Genomic DNA, 18,662 nt, shown 5'->3' with positions numbered 1-18,662 from the left:
CTTCTGCAGAACACAAAAGAAGATTTTTAGATGAATATTTCAGCTCTGTAGGTCCATACAATGCAAGTGAATGGTGACCAGAACCTTTCCCTATTAAAAATCTCAATTTTTATTTTAACTTTCCCATTCTTCTCCTTTTGTTTTTGGCGATTCACATTTTTTGTGCATATCGCCAACTTCTGGGCAGGGAGCAGAATTTATAATAAAAAAGGACTTAAATATTGATCTAAAGATATAGATTTAACCGCTGGATTCATATGGATTAATTTTATGCTGCCTTTATGTGTGTTTTGGAGCTTCAAAGTTCTGGTCACAATTCACTTGCATTGTATAGACCAAAAGATCTTTATTTGTGTTCTGTAGAAGAAAGAAAGTCATACACATCAGGGATGGCATGAGGGTGAGAAAATGACGAGAGAATTTTCATTTTTGGGTGAACTACCCCTTTAAAATATTTAGTCTACGAATTTTTAAGAAAAATAAGTTAGATGAACATAGATATTTGACAGCAGACTGGCACAATCATGGCATTCACAAAGACCAGTCATGACTGTTTACAAAATGAGATGACGTAATTCAAAGCAATAAGGTAGCGTTTCATGCTGATGTTTGTAGAGAGATTAGAGAGCCAGTGTAAATGTTTACAGGACTCTTGTTAAACGTTTACAGAACCCAGTTACGTTTAAATAGTGTAATAAAACTCTCCTGGTTGAATAGGACAGATATAAAAAGGATGATAAGATGAGGGGTTGGGAGATGCAGTTATAATAATATTATTATTATCATCATATGACCAAATAGACAAACAGAGCAGCGGGCCAGCGGCGATCTCACCTCCTCTGCCTGTTTGCGCAGCGATTTCTCCCGTTCATACTGTGTGATGAGCTGCTCGTTGTCCTCCTTGAGAAGTTCCAGTTCCACCTCGTGCTCCTGGTTCTCCGTCAGCACCGAGTCGAGGTTCTCCAGAACGTTCACCACCAGCGGCATCAGCTCCTTCACCACCTCCTCATCGTAGCTCTCGATGAGGCGCTCGAACTCCCGGTAAATGCTGCTGGCCAGGCCCGACACCCGCTCTGACATGACAGAAACGGCCCCATAATCGTCCTGATACACCACCTCGTCCAGCTCCATCATCTTGGCGGCGCTTGATCGAAGCTCGTTATTTGAAAAAGGCTAAATGAGTATGCGGTGACACGACTCGCGGTGTTTTCTCACCCAAAGGCAAAGGTTTCCATGAATTAATGAGAATGTCATCAGGTGTACATGGTGCTACTTCACTCTATGGCCCGATGCCACCAGCATCAGCCGGATTTGGGGTTGAAAAACCGTTGAAATTTGATTCAATGTTTTCAACACACACAGAGCGCTCGCGAGGGGACGAGCCCTCTTCCCCGCCCGTGCTCGTGCGCCACAGTGTCGGCAACACAAACAGACGCGCCTCGCTGCGACTCGATTATTCCCCGCTGAATCAGTTGACGGGAAATGCTGATCTCGGTTCCGTTGGTCTCATCGCTGCGTTCGAGCGGAATCCGTTACATCACATCACGCCCAACGATGCACCTGCCTCTCAACAGCCGCAGCCCGCGAGCCCAGCCTTTACTGAAAAAACAACGAAGAAAAGGGAAAATAAATAAATAAATAAATATGGAAATAAATAGCTACCGTACGCTTTGCCAATGGGCGATCGCTGTCATTGAAAATCGGCTATTACTTTTTGAGCATTATGGCAGATTGATCATTTTTGGCGTTGAATACAATCCGTTGGTTGACAGGGCGGTGGGAGTTCGTGATGCTGTTTCCGTTGCTGCTTGAGCGGGTGGTGACTCGCGCAGGCTGATGGAGGGGCCAGCTGACGTCACTGCACGTCTCATCGCGCTGTCCTCCTCCTCTCTCAAGGCCTACATATAGGCGACTTCATATGAAATCGAAGAACGAACGGGTGTGACGTCATTTAGAACAAATTGTACATGGTTCAAATAGACAACATGGTCATAGCAATATTTACATATGATTTTGACTGTTTATTTTAATAGATATAAAAAAAAAATCTAAAAGGTGTGCATTATTGCTGACACCTTGATGAACAGTGGAGTTGGTTGTATGACTATAAGTCATTCTCTTTAAATGCTATTGAGCTTCAAATTATGGTATATTTTGTTTATGAGGCTATACAGTAGGGATAGCCTATACATAGCAATGTTTATTCGACAGTTTATTTTAATAAATATGAAAAATACAAAAATAAAAAAGTTTGCATTATTGCTGACACCTAGGCTAGCTGAACACTTTGGAGTTAGTTTCGTGACTGTAGGTGATATGCTTCAAATGGTATTGGAGTTAGAAATGTGTACACCAATGTCGTATGTAACTTTAGAGACGGTCCCTAAATTTGCGACTATTTCTGAAAAACGAACGTCCAACGTCAAGCCAACTTTATGGCACTCAACGGGGTTCGATACGAGCACCAGTAACGACAGGAATTATGCGTTTAGCGCATCTTAAAGTTTTATCTAAGGTCCTGAACATCCCTTTTAACCACTGTTTTCATTATTTAGCCTATTCCGTTGTCTTCTAAACAATATCTAATTAATGTATGAATACTTAATTAAATGAGGTATCAATAATGTTTTTACAATAGCTAATTTAAATTCGAGCTTTCAATAGGCTACTGTATAAACAGAAAGCGAGGAGAAATCAGGGGCACCCAGGGAATCACACTTTACTCTTTTCCAATTGAAGATAATCAGAGGAAATTTTTCAGAGCCGACTGCAAAAGTTCTAGCCAAAACCCAACATAATATATACAGTATAACCCCCACGCGTCTCGAATAGGGATTGCACATGACGCACTTACAAGAATATTCCTGGTTCAATGTATGGGGGCCAATCCTAAAACGTTAAAATACCCACTGTTTTAAAAGTATAGTCACAAGACCTAAACCACATGCATGTTAATATGATTTTAGTGTGATCAAATGGCTTACTAACCTTTTCTTTCTAAAGTTATATCCAACTTTATAACTTGTTACCATGACGTTATAACGATGTAAACCCTAAAACGAGAGTAAAAGCGTTTTGAACAACTTTACAGCTCAAATAATAAACAAGTTTTGCCAAAAATTTAATTTAAGTGATTTTATAAAATTATATGCTTCAAATTTTTGCCTTTATTTCCTCCTAATATTGGCCCCATTCACTTCCATTGTAAGTGCCTCAATATAAACTCGCTTTTTGCTTTTAAAAAAAAAGAGGGACGAGTCAAAATAATTTTTTTGTGGTAATAAACATTAGGGTACAACGGGGCTAAAGGCCCCGCAGTGTAATAGGCACTTTTGATTTTCACTTTCACATCTGAAAGTGAAAATGGAGATTTACAGTAAAGAAGGACTTAACTATTTTTCTGTTTCTCACCCACACCTTTCATATCGCTTCTGAAGATATAGATTTAACCACTGGAGTCATATGGATTACTTTTATGTTTCCTTTATGTGCTTTTTGGACCTTCAAAGTTCGGGTCACCATTCACTTGCATTGTAAGGACCAATAGAGCTGAAATATTCTTCTAAAATATTCATTTGTGTTCAGCAAAAGAAAGAAAGTCATACACATCTGGGATGGCATGAGAGTGAGTATATGATGAGAGAATTTTAATTTTTGGGTGAACTACCCCTTTAACACCTGCTTGTCTCTATATACTGCAAAATACTCCTGATCCATGAGATCATTGTGTGTGGTGTCTAAAGTTTGATTTTGAGGTAATTTGATGTAATATTTATTCATTTTTAAAATGTTGCAAATGTAATGAGAATATCTGAAATTATCACATTTATTTTTGGACAAAATACTTATTTTCAGTTTTGTTCAAGGTGATTCAAAGTTTTTTTAATAACTTATAAGACCAATAAGTGAAAGGATAGTTTTTGGGGTAAAAAGCCTACCTGTTGTAGGGGCTAAAGGTCCCTATAAAGCACATTGTTTTTATTAAATGAGGTGAATAGATTTATGAAAAATGTTCAAAGTGAGCTTACATTGACTGATCCAATCACAATGGAGATTAATTTGTTTATAGAATACTTGATGTTATGAAATGCCAAATGTGATTGAAATGAATAGAAAATGGTTAACCCTTTTCTGAAGTGGTTATTTTGAATGATTTTATTTTTTTTTTTATCCTTATTTGTTAATCAAAATACATCTTGCTGTATTTGCCCAAGCTGACCAATTTTGCCTTATAACTATTGTCCCTATAACTACCCTTGGGGCTTTTTACCCCAAATGTGTGATAAAATGCTCCCTCGTCATCTTTAAAAAAAACAACAAAAAAACAAACATTTTTTTTCTATAATAAGAAATACATTTTTTCAAACTTAATGACCAGAAAAATAAGCACATTTTCTTTAAGGGGTGCCTTCAGCCCCATTATACTATACGCCTCAAATGTGGTCGACTGAGTTTAACTTGTATTAAACCTGGAATATTCCTTTAAATTAAACCTGCATAACCGACATTTGAACAAAAACACAAAACTGCACATTTTCAGTTACATTCCTGCCTTTTTTGACAAACCCATTAGACTTCGATATTCTGAAATAGTGTATTGAAACCCACATGGACCTTAAATATTTCTACACTTTGTTCAAACCCTATACAATACTGCCCTGACTCAGTAAACTATAAAATTGACTGTTCAAGTGCATACAAATAAGTTAATACTTGTTAAATGAAGATATGGGTTAGTTTATTTTGAGCAACATCATAAAACATTATTTTATTGTCATGAAAAAAAAAAAATCAGCAATACAAAACAGCATACAAATAAACAACACAGAGGTTTACTGTAAGACATTATCTCAGCCAGTCACATTGCCAAGCAATGTCTAAAGTATTTCAAGCAGGGATGGCACTAATATGTTAAAAATGCTCACTCTCATAGACGTGCCACATATGGCCAAATGCCATTTTAATTTATAACAAACATGCTGCTAATTGCTACAGGGAAGAAAGGTCAAATTCGAAAGCACGGCACAGCAACACTTTTCAAGTACTCAGAAAAACCTCTGATGCTCAAGGTTTTTCTGAGTTTAAGGCTCACTAGTTACATTTGTATGCATGTTGCCGATGCATTTGTTTTGATTATCTGACCTGTATGAATTTTATATGGACAGAACATTTCAATATTGTGATGTGTTATGTTAATAATATTTGATTGTACACATTACTATCCACAGTCACGTGTGTGTTCACTTTGGCATTGGCGATTATCAGTTGTGCATTTTTTGGTTTGGCATCTGAGCTATTGCTTTTATGCCTGGCTTTGTGTCTTACTAAGCAGATGCAAGAGAGAGGGAGATTTGGATGAGGAATAAAATGAGAAATAAAGTCACCATATTGCACAAAAGTAAATCTATCATTTCCATGTCCATCAGAACACATTCACTGAGTTTCAAAAGGTACATTTGATCTAAGGTACATGCTTTTACTGAAGAGCTTTCTTTAGCAACAGACAGTGATTCATTCCAGTTGAACATTGCATAGGCTCTGCTGAATTTCATTGTAAGGCAAACTTATACATTATCAAATTCAGAGAACATACTCTTATAAAGAAGTCAATGCAAACCATTTGAATGAAAAAAAAAACAACATTTTGTGTGTGACATTAACAGTGATTCGAATTAAATGAAAAGGACAAAGGAGAAGTGAGGAATGAACATGAAAGTGCAAAAGCAAACAAGGAATGAGAGCGAAGAAAAAAAACATGCAGAGAATAATGGAGGAAAAAGTATATAAAGAAAGAAGTTTTAGTACAAAGCAGAAGTAGTAGAGACACAAAAGACAGATGGGAAAGAGACAATGAAAGAAAGGGCTAATAGAAAACAACACTGGACTTTCCACCAGGTGGGTTAATCACTTTGTTGTGGGAGCGAGGGCGTGCTCCGAGGCGAGGCTCATGGTCCTTTTCTGGTGGTTGCATTGTGGCTGGCACAGAATTCTCATTAACTGTTGGTACAGGCAGCTCTTTTTCAGGTGTGGGTTGAGGAGAAACTCCCTCTACTTTCACCTTCTCAACTGCAGTCTCCAGTTTAGCCACTGGTGCTGCAAGGAGAGAGAAATAGAGGGAAAGGGAACCATTTGTCAAAGATTAAGAAAATATTGATGTGAAATAAACTGGGGTGTGTGAAGGACAGTAATGTGATGGACTAATGGTTGTAATCACAGGGGTTCTTTACCTGGTGGATCCGGTGTAGCAGGTACACCCACACTTAAGTTGTCCTACAGGGAAAAGAAAGGTGTTAGGGAGCTGAATTCTGTAATTGTTCTCCAGCATTTTGTGGGAATCACTATAGACCAGCAACCTTTTTGACATGAAGTGCCATTTGTAATTTTCTTCATTAAGAACTGTGCTGAATTACAGTTCTATTTTCATTAGAAATTATATTATCAGCATAACAGTGTGAGTGAAAAAGATTAATTGAACAATTAACATGAATTCCAGAGTTTCTTCATAGTTTGTTATGTCATCCTTCAGCTTTAATGAGCATGAGCACTCGAGCTAGCATGCTCTAAAACCGATGATCATGTTATTCAGCATGATTTGAGAATATTCCGATTGTCTTGTATGCTTCTATAGAAGCAAGAAAATCTGACATTTTGTATAAAGTTTCCAGTTTATTTCCTGGTTTGAGATTTGGAATCAGACTCCAACTTTGTATTTTGGCTTCGCTATATGCAACGCATAATTCCCCTCCCCCTTTTTCTCCTCAATTTGGAATGCCCAATTCCCAATGCACTCCAAGTCCTCGTGGTGGCGTAGTGACTCTCAATCCGGGTGGCAGAGGACGAATCTCAGTTGCCTCCGCATCTGAGACCGTCAATACACGCATCTTATCACGTGGCTTGTTGAGCGCATTACCGCGGAGACATAGCGCATGTGGAGGCTTCACGCCATTCTCCGCGGCATCCACACACAACTCACCATGCACCACACCCAGAGCGAGAACCACACATTATGGTGACCACGAGGAGATTACCCCATGTGACTCTACCCTGCCTAGCAACCAGGCCAATTTGGTTTCTTAGGAGACCTGGCTGGAGTCACTCAGCACGCCCTGGATTCTAACTCATGACTCCAGGGGTGGTAGTCAGCGTCTTTACTCGCTGAGCTACCCAGTCCCCCCTTACTCAACACATAATTTAAATTAATTTAAACCGACAGATCTCAGAAGACTGTCAGTAAAGGGTAAAATTTTCCGATATATGGAGTCATGTGACAAAACAACATGCCGCCGATTACTGCGGAGTTTGTCTTTGGGAGAAATGCCACCCCCCCAAAAAACTACATCTAGTGTGTACTTTAGCACATTTTTTTCCTTAGAAATCCTACATTTACTGTGCATTATCAAATCGAGAAACAATGGTTCATCCAAAAGCAGAAATATTTTGCTGTTAGAGGCTTTATATGGAGTTAGGGTGAAAATAAGGTGCATTTCGAACTGTTCTGAGACCAGTGCAGACAGACCACACAGTGGTGGTCAAGTCATTCACTAAATAGGGAGCAAGGGAGCATCCTATAGCTTTCTATGCAGCTAAGTGCATTCACTCCTAAAATTCGACCAAAAGTTCAGTTTCAGGCAGCAGATGTTTGGACCACTCAACATGTTTGGCATAGATTGAGAATTTATAATGTATAATTTTATTATAACATGGTTGGCACTTGGCAGTGATTGGATGATGCTGGTCATTACTTTTAATCAAAATTATTATGCTAATTTCTAAATGTAATGTCTGTAACATCTCAAAAACATAAATAACCAACGCTCCTGGAAACAATCTATTTGAGAAAAAAAAAAAAAGCACAAATGGTTTCCATGCGCTGCGCTTGTCTGTTGTTAAAAGAATGTTCCAGGTTCAATACAAGTTAAGCTCAATCAACAGCATTTGTGGCATAATATAGAATATCACAAAAATGTATTTCGACTCGTTCCTCCTTTTCTTTAAAAATCTTAGCGTCTCGATATACTTCCAGAAAATGTATTCGTTCAGAAGCAAAAAGTTCTAAACAGCCGAGCAACCATATACTGTTTGCGAACAGTCAGACATGCGCCACACCGCTGTGGGAGGCCTTAAGAGGAGCATTTAATTATTAGGATGCTACATGTACAACCTAAACTAATGTGACATTAAAATGTGTTATCAATGACCTCATGTCTCATTCTATGAGTAGAATTCACACGAGATCAGTAAAAGAAACTGTTTTAACCACTCAATGATGATTTAAAGCAGAGATTTAGCAGAGATGGGCCACTTCTATTAAAATTAATGGGTGAAATTGGAACGCTCAACCAAGGAGCTCCGAGCGCCCAACGGTCAATGGATATAGAAGTCCCACCATACAGGTAAAAGAGCCAATCACCTTTTAGATACAGACATCACCTGTCAATCAACTCAACGCGCATGCGCATTAGCTATATAAGCCGAGAAAATTGCGCTTTTTAGCGTAATCTGAGGTAAAGCAGCACAATTTATGATACCAGTGTTGTCAGATTTTACTGCTGATTTGAAATATGTTCTTTGATCGCAATCTTGACCAACTGTTTTGGAGATTTCGGTGTTCCCCCATTCAAGTAGATAGTAGCTGCACTGGCATGACTGGAAATAGCCTCTCGAGAGCATTCCAAAGATGGCCAACAGTAGACTGACTTGCTAGAAAGACTAAGTCATATATATGCAGTAGAAAATGTTTAATTTGTCTTGTTTATATTTTGAATTCAAGATGATAATGTGCTAACACAATGCCATAATGTACGCCGGTTACACTCTGTTATTGTAATTTATGACGACACTGATACTGCTGCAAAGATCAGTGTATAAAAGTGTTAATGTGCAGAAAAAGACAAAAGAATGATGATAAGAGAAGCATATCTTACTTTGGGCAGATATGGGAATGGCTTTCACTGCAGATGGCACATGAGTGAATGGGCACTTGAGAGTATTTGAGTAGATTTGATTCCTTTTGTAGACTAATTACAAAAATTTCTGTACATTTCTCTACATGAACGATCGTACAGATATAGGTAAATTTGCACCAGCTAGCTAATAAATCTACATGTCGGTGTGTTCTTGTTGACTGATTTTGACTGAATGAACAATGTTTTAGCTGTCTGCGTTGAGGTAGGTAGAGCTCCAGATCACACCTACCGATGACGTGGACCAATGGCAGTAAGGTGTTTAGCAGCCGGTTAGAAGTTTTCCTAAAAGTTTGCCCAGGCCAATTTTTGAACATTAAAATACTCACCGTTTCAAAACTATAGCCACAAGACAAAGGATGAGTGTAAAAATTATTTCAGTGTGATAAAATCACTTAATAACCTTAGTTATAACCTAAATTTATAGCCAATTTTATGATGTAATGTCAACAAACCCTAAAACGACTGTAAAAATTACAATTTAAACTTCATAGCTCAAATAATACACAAATTTTAAAAGAATTAATGCAAGTGCTTTTACAAAATTATAAGCTTCACATTTCTGCGTTTAAACCCTCCAAAAATTGGCCACATTCACTTCTATTTTAAGTGCCTCACTGAAACCCAGATTTTTGCTTTGTTTAAAGAAAAGGAGGGCCGAGTCAAAAGATGTTTTGTGGTAAGCAACATTATGCCACAAATGCTGTCGATTGAGCTTAACTTGTATTGAACCTGGAACTTTCCTTTAACTAGCGCAGTTTTGTCACACTTACAGTGTTTAGATTTCCATTCAGCTAATAACTAAAACACGCTGTTCGTTTATGACGAAGGATTCAACAACGGTAAATTGGCATGGCACATGCAGGTGCTTCATTTGAATAAAATACATACTCCTCTCTCTCGCTTTTGATCGCGTGCCAGTGATTAACCCTCCACGTGCAAATGCTGGCACACTTGCCCTAAGTTGCCGACACCTGCTATAGACACGATTGTGTTTCTGTTGAGTCAAATTAGCAGTGTTGGTACACTTGGTAAGAAGTCTACCTTTGGTTTGTTGGGATGGCTTTTAAAAGTAGGTCGGGTTGACTCTGCACTCCCAAAGATGTTACTGGATGCTCCACCAGGCGGCACTGGCTTGTTTTGAGTCGGAGAAGCCTCTTGCCCCCCAAATATCCCACTGCTCTTCCCTCCTGACACAAAAATAGACAAGATAAATTACAGCTTGTTGAGATGCACTGATGCTACTCTGCATTGAGCCAACATCAACCCTAGAAAATAGATGCATCAGAATTTATTTACTGGAGAATAAAATATATATATATATATATAAAAAATAAAAAATAAAAACTTTAATTACAACAATGACCAAAGTTTTGCTGCTTTTTGTTATAACCACAAATACAATTTGGTGAGCCTTGACCTTAAAGGGATAGTTGACCAAAAAATGTAACCAATAATTCTATCATTTACTCACCCTTGTGTTGCTCAAAACCTGTATGACTTTCTTTCCTCTGTGAAGCAGAGGAGATTTTAAACAGAATGCAAGTCTCAGTCACCATTCACTTTCATTGTATCTTTTTTCCATTCGATTAAAAAGTGAATGATGACTGAGGCTTACATTCTGTCTAACATCTTCGGTCCTACAGAGGAAAGAAAGTTATACGTGTTTAGAACATGACATCATCTTCATTTTTGGACGAAATATCTCTTCTACTCACTGTGTGAAAAGAACATGTCAACCAGCCCAAACAATACTTCAGAACGGTCAAAAAGACATTTCGAGATAAACCAGACCTGATTGCAGGGTACTTTCTAAAAAATAAAAGCGGTGCGTAATGCTTTTTCAAGTATATAAATGATAGCAGTACAAATAATTTTTGTAGTAATGGGTGTGTAGTGTTTATATTTTCCAATTTTAAAGGAACAGCACCAGTGAAAGGTACCGTTTAAACATCTATAAATAAAGTTAGTGCACAAATGCAGCTTAAATCTGGAAATTCCTCTGGGAATAAACTGAATGAAACCAGCTCTTTTAATTGTGAGCAGTCATGTAGATTTATATTTGTACAACACATATTGCTGAGCAAAATAACATTATACTATTACTTGTGACAAAGCTCCTATTGTTTTTATCAGTGTGACATTACCTTACAACATAATTCTATTTCTTCAGCCTTTCAATGGACTCACACAGAGTTATAAGAATATTCTGGGTTCAATACAAGTTAAGCTCAATCAACAGCATTTGTGGCATAACATTGATTACCACAACAAATTATTGACTCGTCCCTCTTTTTCTTTTAAACAAAGCAAAAATCAAGCTTACAGTGAGACAGTTACAATGGAAGTAAATGGGGCCAATTTTGGAGGGTTTAAAGGCAGAGATGTGAAGCTTATAATTTTACAAAAGCACTTACATTAATTCTTCTGTTAAAACTCATGTATTATTTGAGCTATAAAGTTGTCGCTTTAGGGTTTGTTAACATTACATCGTCATGGCAATGACGACGTAAATTGGCTATAACTTTACAAAGAACCACATCGTCCATCAGCTGTTAAATCTAAACTCAAAGGTTACAAGTTGTTTTGAGTGTTATCTGCATGAATATGAAGTTGATAAAAATAAATTATTATTAAGAGGTTGTACGTTAAATCAGCATATTAAAGGAATAGTTCACCCAAAATGAAAATTTGCTGAATTTCCTCACCCTCAGGCCATCCAAGATGTGTGCTCATGAGAGGGATGACGCAAGTTCGTTGGTAAGGTCACGCATCACATGGAGGAGTCAGTAAGCGCGTCATTGTTTACGTGATTTTATTTTTATATTATTTTGAACTGTTTTTGACTGTTATTGTTTGTGAATGGCACAAATTTCTCTTGTAAATAATGACATGCTTCCTGACTCCTCCTCCACGTGACCTTACCAACGAGCTTACATCATCCCTCTCATGAGCGCACGTCACAGAGATGTATGGAAGCGAACATTTGTAGTTAAAAAGTATACAAGTATTGTTGTTTCTAAAAATAATCAATCGTTTGCATTCAGAAGAACTTTATTTGTTGACTGGAGTTGTGTGGATTATTTTGATGCACCCTAAATATGCTTTTTGGACCATCAAAAAATGGAGGACATTCACTTGCATTGATTAGAGGAGGAGGCCTGAAATGAAATCCTTAAAGTCTTAAATTCTGTTTTGATGAAGAAAGAAACTCAGATACATCTTGCATGGCCTGAGGGTGAGTAAATTATCAGCAAATTTTCATTTTTGGGTGAACTATTCCTTTAAAAAGGAATGATCTACAAATGTGTGGCCATAAATTGCAAAAATGCAAAAAAGTAAATCTTTGAATTGTACTTGGTGAAACGCAGGATGTGAAGGAGTGGAGAAACCCATGTTCCGCTCCATGTGACTTCTAACCATGTCAAACACACACTCATGTCGGTTGTGATGTGTAATCATTCCATTGAAACCATGATGGTACAGCTCAGATTTCAAAGCATTTCACAATTCCACCTGTGAGTGACTGCTGCAAGTCTTCATCTTGAAAATACTGTCCACAGAAGAAAGTGCTTCCTCATTTAATAACCAAGTTATCTCCATCGCATTTAATTGCCTAAACCTACCGAGATTGTACAATGTTCAGCATCTTTTGGACATTCATGGAAACACAAATCCAGACATTTTCTTTTAGAATTTGTGCAACAAGGAACACTGTAGTTGCACTGGTTATTACTGTTCTTCCCGATCGCCGCCATAGTTTACCCAACAATGACGACTTCCGCTTCGCAAACGCAGAATGTGAAGGGTCCATTAAGTGATTTTATCACACTGAAATCATGCCAACACGCATATTGTTTATGTCTTGTGGCTATAGTTATGTAACAGTGAGTATTTATTTTTTTGTGATTAACACATTTTATTGATTCATCTATTAAACAAGAAAAGCAAAACATATACAATATTCAATATTTTACCCCACAATCCCCAACCCAAAACCACACCCCAGTGGTCACATAATTATAGACACACAAAAATATAAAATCACACACATCCACTACACCTCTCTCTCCACTGTCCCTCCCCAAGAGCCCTCCAAAAAAGCCAGATATTTACCCCATTTCCCCACAAACAAGTCCAAATTCTCCAGTCTTCTGGATGATCCCTCTTCAAAAGCTGCCACACTGCCAATCTCTGAACACCACTCCAATGGGGCCGACTTCCAACCCCTTAAAATTCTCCATATTAATGACCACCCCATCACCTAAAATACAGAGTCTGGGGCAAAATACAATTTGAGTGCCCAAAAACTCACACAAAACTCTGAATCTTCAAAAAAATTCTTGGATCTTAACACATCCCCAAAAGACATGGGTTGTGTCTCCATCTTCTGATTGACATCGCCAGCAGGTGGGTGTGTCTTTAAGACAAAGCCTATACAAATCTAGAGGGGGTCCAATAGACTATGTAAAATCTTGAATTGCATAAGGCACACCCGTGCATCTCTAGATGCAGACTTGATGTTATTTAGAATCCTAGCCCACACTCCCTCCTCCAATACCAAGTTTAAATCTTTCTCCCATAATCTCTTGAGAAGTTGAAGTTCCATCTCCCAGACTCTGAATTAGCAGGGTGTAAAACACTAATGTCTCATGACCTTTTCCAAAAGCAGTAATCATCACTCCCAGAGTATCTGCCGCTTCAGGGGGGTGTAAACTACTTCCAAAAACAGTACAGAGCAGGTGGCACAGCTGTAAATACTTATAGAATTGAGATCTGGGAATCCCAAAATGTTGAACCAAATTTTCAAAGGATCTCAACACAATACTCTCATATAGGTCACCGAGTGTAGTAACCCCCCTCCTGATCCACTCTGACCAGCAAAAAGGGGACTTGTCAATACATAATTTGGGGTCAGCCATATGCTCGAGGCAACATTTAAATAAATGTCTGAATTAAACACTCTGGACACTTGTCCACACCGAGTGCAAATGCGAGACAACAGGGTGTAACTTAACTTCTCCGGTTAGATTGATAGAAAGCTTTGCGATGGCAAAATAGGGGCAACAATGTCCTGTTCAATACAAAACCAGGAAAGGGCTCTCTCAGGTGGAAGACAAAATCTTGGTTAGGCCTAGCCCACCTTTGTCAATCAGCCTATGTAATCTGGGACGTTTACCATTCCAAATGAAGGACTTCGCTATGCTATCAAATTGCTTGAAATAAGAGAGGGGGACATTTACAGGGAGAGACTGTAACAGGTAGATAAATTTTGGAATACAATTCATTTTAATAACATTAACCTTCCTAATCATCGATAAATGTAATGAAGCCCACATCGCTCGAAAACCTTTTTATTAAGGGGTCAAAATTAACTAAATCAGACAAATTTGCTGGGAATAAAATGCCAAATACTTAATGCCCTGTTTGGGCCACTGAAAGGCACCCGGCTGAAAAGCCATTACTTGGCAGTACGCTGTCAGAGCCAGTGCTTCGGATTTAGACCAATTGACTCTGTATCCTGAGAACTTGGAAAAGGAATTAATAATTCTGTAGAGGCAAGGCATTGATCTAGTGGGATCGGAGACGAATAATAAAATATCATCAGCATAAAGCAAAAGCTTACGCGCCATACCTCCCGCCATCACCCCTGGAAAAACATCTTCACTATTTATTGCGGCTGCTAATGGTTCCAGGGCAAGACAGAACAATAATGGGGAAAGAGGGCAACCCTGCCGGGTACCCCTATCCAGAGTAAAATAATCTGAAATTAATCCATTTGTTTATAGACACCCGGTAGCAGCAGTACAAAGTAATTTAATCCATCCAATAAAAGTATTCCCGAACCCATATATTTCCAAAATCTTAAAAATATAATCCCATTCTACCATATCATACGCCTTTTCGGTGTCAAGTGAGATGGCAGCGACCGGAGTCTGATCATTTGCCACTGACCACATGATACTGATGAAACACCTAATGTTATCAGAAGAGCTACGACCCTGAATAAACCCCACCTGATCTATATGTATAAGAGATGTCATAACTTTACTCAATCGGTTAGCCAGAATTTGACAATATTTAAACGTCTAACTGGATCAGGGAAATTGGACAGTAACTCTTACACTCGCTTGGATCTTTAAGTATCAGACTGATCCGGGATTGTCATGGTTGGTGGAAGCTTTCCCTTCTTTTTATGGGGTACCCCAACCCATTCACATTCCATGTGGAGAGAGAAAACCCACTCATATTAACATTTAACATTGACATATTAGAAAAAACTGATTGTGTGTCAAAAACAAGATTATAAAGACCACAATCCAACATTAGTGTAACAATCAAACCCCAAACTTCCCCCCGAACCAAACATACAGAAAAAAGAAAAACATGCGCATTAACCCCGCGCACGACACTGCCAACTGGCGTCAATCCCTCTAAACTCAAACAGTCCATGTACACCTACGGGAGCACGTGACAACTTTCCCGTCGGATTGCTCAAGTCTGGTGCTTCTATACAAATTTTGTAAGACAGAATTACATAACAGAAGAAAATCTATAACACAAACTCCAGCCAATAGGCAGAATAAACACAAAGAACGTGTAGATTCATCCACATACTGTCCTGAAGGTGTGTTCCTCCCCAAAACAAGCTCCAGCCTCTAGCGGAACCAACACACACACACACACACACACACACACACTAAATAAAATACATAATAAAAATAAATAAATAAATAAATAAACTGTTCAGTTTCCTCGGGCAGTCAAATGAATGTTCAGTGAGCTGGCTGTTTCATAAGTGCAGCAGATGACCTAATCCTTCCAATGTCCTGCAAAAAAATATTCCACAAAACAAACTCCATCCAATAGGAGGCATAAGTACAAAGAACAAGCAGATTCATCCACAACTGTCCCGAAGGAGTGTTATTCCACAAAACAAACTCCAACCGCTAGGTTGAACCAGCACAAAAAGATAAAGGCAACGCCCAGTTTCCTCGGACAGTCAAGTGAATGTTCAGCAAGTCAGGTCCACTTGGCTGCAAAGCGAGTGCCACACAATGACTTACTCATTCCCTTAACTTTATAAAAGGACAATACTTGTTGGGGACAAGTAAATACTTTGCAGCCATCCTTAACATCTATTCTCAATCTGGCCGGGAATTTCATTGTAAAAGTGACCCTCCATCGACGCAAAAGTTTCTTGCATTCCTTGAATCAATCACGTTTCTCTCATTGAATATGTTGTGGTTCTTCCAAGAAATTCTTCCTTTACTCCTCGCGTAACACAAGATCTTTATGATCTCAGAAATTTGGCCAGAATTGATCGGGGCCTGTCTCCCTCAGCGGATCTCCAAGCCGGGACTCTGTGAGCTCACTCGATTTCCAGCTTATGGCCTGTTATGTAGAGCAGACTCAGGAAGAGCCCATCTAGGAATTTCACCATATCTTGGCCTTCTTCATTCTCAGGAATTCTAACAATTCGGACGTTGTTTCGCCGATTACGATTCTCAATGTCTTACAACTTTTCCCAGACGCACTGCAAATCTATCTTGGTTGCTAGTGGATTAGCAGCTAATTCCCTCTCCAATGACTCCAGATAATCGGTCCGTTTCTCTACATCCCCCACTCTTATAACCAACTCAGCAAATTTCGCTTCCATGGAAGTGATCGATCTACGTATTACAGCAAGATTCTCCAAGTCCGCTACGTCCTTCGTCAGCATCACCGACATGCTGGACAGTTGACGCTGAATTTCACCCACGCACCATCCAAACTGAGTCCCTGGTCTGCAGCCCTGTCTGGGGTATCAGCTTGAGCACGTAAGTGTCTTTTAATGTCTCCAGAGCCCGAGGATTTTGAATTCTTTGACATATTGTCTTCAAAGAACAGTTATGAAACAGAGTGCATCCAATCTCACCGGTTTATGACACAAAAAGAATGAAAAACTAGCAAAGTGCGCAGAGCTCGCCATTCACACGTCTGACCCTTGCATGGCGCCAAGCGACTCCCAAAAGTGAGTATTGTAAAGTTTACGGATTGGCCCAATTCGCTTCCATTGTAAGTGCCTCACTGTCACCTTGATTTTTGTGTTTTTTAAAGAAAAGGGGGTATGAGTCAATTTATTTTTGCGGTAATCAATATTATTCCATAAATACTGTCAATTGAGCTTAACTTGTATTGAGTCCGGAATATTCCTTTAACTGACTGGCTAATTTGTCAGTGTAAACACTCTTCACTAACTAGGTAGAGCAGAGGCTTTGATGTTGCTTTTCATGACAAGATAACGAATGCAAAGTGAGCCTACTGTCCCAGCAGAGGGAGGGAATGTGTCTGTATGAAAGAGAACGCTTCTGAACAAATCCAATGAATAAACTCCTCTTCCACATAAAACCAAGTGAAAGTGTGGTATTGCAAAGGGTCCCAGACAGATTTGAGGACAAGAAAATAGTGTCTGCAGAAAAACCCTTACAAATGTTCTCACCTGGGGGATTGGAGCGTTTGAAACTACCCTGAGGCTCTTCTGCAGGGGCAAAAATAGAGGAGGACATCTTGTTTGGCCGTCTAGACGCAGAAGTGTCTTCCTCATAACTGCCGAATAAATTGCTGGACCCTCCACCTGGAGGTCTTAGTACCCTACAGACAGATAGGTGAAGAAGCTCACAAAACTATTACAATCTTGGGTTAAATAGAAAATGCAAATGCTTGGTAACTATTCCAATTGTCCTTTGACGCTTTATTTAGTTATAATACCTTACAATGATTAAAAGAAAACAACATTCTGTGACCGAAAAACTTCACGTGCAATTGCACAACAGCGCCACTCGCAAAGTTTAGGCGGTCGAGCTTTTCTGGGCCACCAAGTCAGAGCTAAAACAACGTTACGATGTTAAATTGGAATAATTCGTGCTCTTTTTTTTCAGGAAACCCAAGACACTGCACAAATCCTAACACTGCGGCATAACCTCGTTTCCGACCAACAATACTTTAAGGAAATGCGGTATTTCAGGTTAGCATTGTGAAGAAATGAATGTTTATTACAGGAATTATTTCTATTAGCAAATATACCTTTGATTAAACGTAGAACGCGACTATATAGCTGCTTGAACTTTCTCATTGAACCTCGGCACATATGCTGCTAAAAGCTAACAATTAATTATAGGTCAGTATACACAAATATTTTTTGTAGCATCATATTTTGACGAATGTTTGTATCTAACGACGCAGCTGCCGCGAACAATTGAACCCATCTTGTCTAGCACAGGCTTGTTTAGCTAATCTGAGTTAGCTTTTAGCTCTTGGACATGCTAAAGTTCCTGTTTCACCTATTTGAAGAGTTACGATTCCACATGCAGATAAACAGATGTGGGTGACAACGGCAAACCATCTAAAAACAATAGGTTGCTCCAAACAAACTGTCAGCAAACTGCGCATACCTTGAACTTGGTTTAGAATTATCAAGTCCCTGAAACATATTTGTTGAAGTCATGGTTGCTTGTTTCAGTCTGTGACGATGTGACCCAATCCCTTCCACAACAGCCCCTACAACTGTTCTGCTACAAACACTTAACTGGAAGTCTATGCAAAAAAAGTAGTAAAGTTCGACCAACCACGCCCAGAAAGGCTTGTGCAGCTAATACGCATTTAAACCGAGATGGGCCACTTCTATTAAAACGAATAGGAGAAATTGGAACGCCCAAC

The 18,662-nt window shown here is 38.9% G+C and overlaps 2 protein-coding genes across 6 annotated transcripts in view; both read right to left on the bottom strand.

The window, feature by feature from the left end:
- Window positions 1–1,822, bottom strand: part of LOC127451382 (C-Jun-amino-terminal kinase-interacting protein 3-like) — a 57,336-nt gene extending 55,514 nt beyond the window's left edge. For 3 of the 5 annotated variants that reach the window (XM_051716049.1, XM_051716048.1, XM_051716050.1), the window contains exon 1: window positions 835–1,821. In XM_051716049.1, coding sequence (XP_051572009.1) covers window positions 835–1,134 — 300 coding nt within the window. In that variant the 5' untranslated portion in view covers window positions 1,135–1,821. Of the gene's footprint in view, window positions 1–834 lie in introns of all 5 variants that reach the window. The other 2 variants (XM_051716047.1, XM_051716051.1) reach the window with 2 other exon arrangements.
- A 2,899-nt stretch (window positions 1,823–4,721) lies between these two features.
- LOC127451389 (jupiter microtubule associated homolog 2-like) lies at window positions 4,722–18,662 on the bottom strand. Its single transcript, XM_051716063.1, has 5 exons — window positions 18,398–18,662; window positions 17,446–17,597; window positions 10,008–10,153; window positions 6,228–6,270; window positions 4,722–6,093 (listed from the first exon to the last, which is right to left on the bottom strand). The coding sequence occupies exons 1-5, from the start codon at window positions 18,448–18,450 to the stop codon at window positions 5,864–5,866; spliced, it is 624 nt and encodes a 207-aa protein (XP_051572023.1). The 5' UTR covers window positions 18,451–18,662; the 3' UTR covers window positions 4,722–5,863.

The sequence above is a fragment of the Myxocyprinus asiaticus genome, chromosome 14, assembly GCF_019703515.2.
Source record: "Myxocyprinus asiaticus isolate MX2 ecotype Aquarium Trade chromosome 14, UBuf_Myxa_2, whole genome shotgun sequence".
NCBI lineage: Eukaryota > Metazoa > Chordata > Actinopteri > Cypriniformes > Catostomidae > Myxocyprinus > Myxocyprinus asiaticus.
Note: the sequence above shows the minus strand (reverse complement) of the source record. Positions and strands in the feature narration are given on the sequence as shown.

Coding starts and splice junctions, on each gene's coding strand:
- LOC127451389 (XM_051716063.1), bottom strand. CDS start 18,450: ATGACTTCAACAAATATGTTTCAGGGACTTGATAATTCTAAACCAAGT. Junction 17,598..18,397: donor AATTCTAAACCAAGTTCAAG/GTATGCGCAGTT, acceptor ATCTGTCTGTAG/GGTACTAAGACCTCCAGGTG. Junction 6,094..6,227: donor TGCTACACCGGATCCACCAG/GTAAAGAACCCC, acceptor CTCTCCTTGCAG/CACCAGTGGCTAAACTGGAG.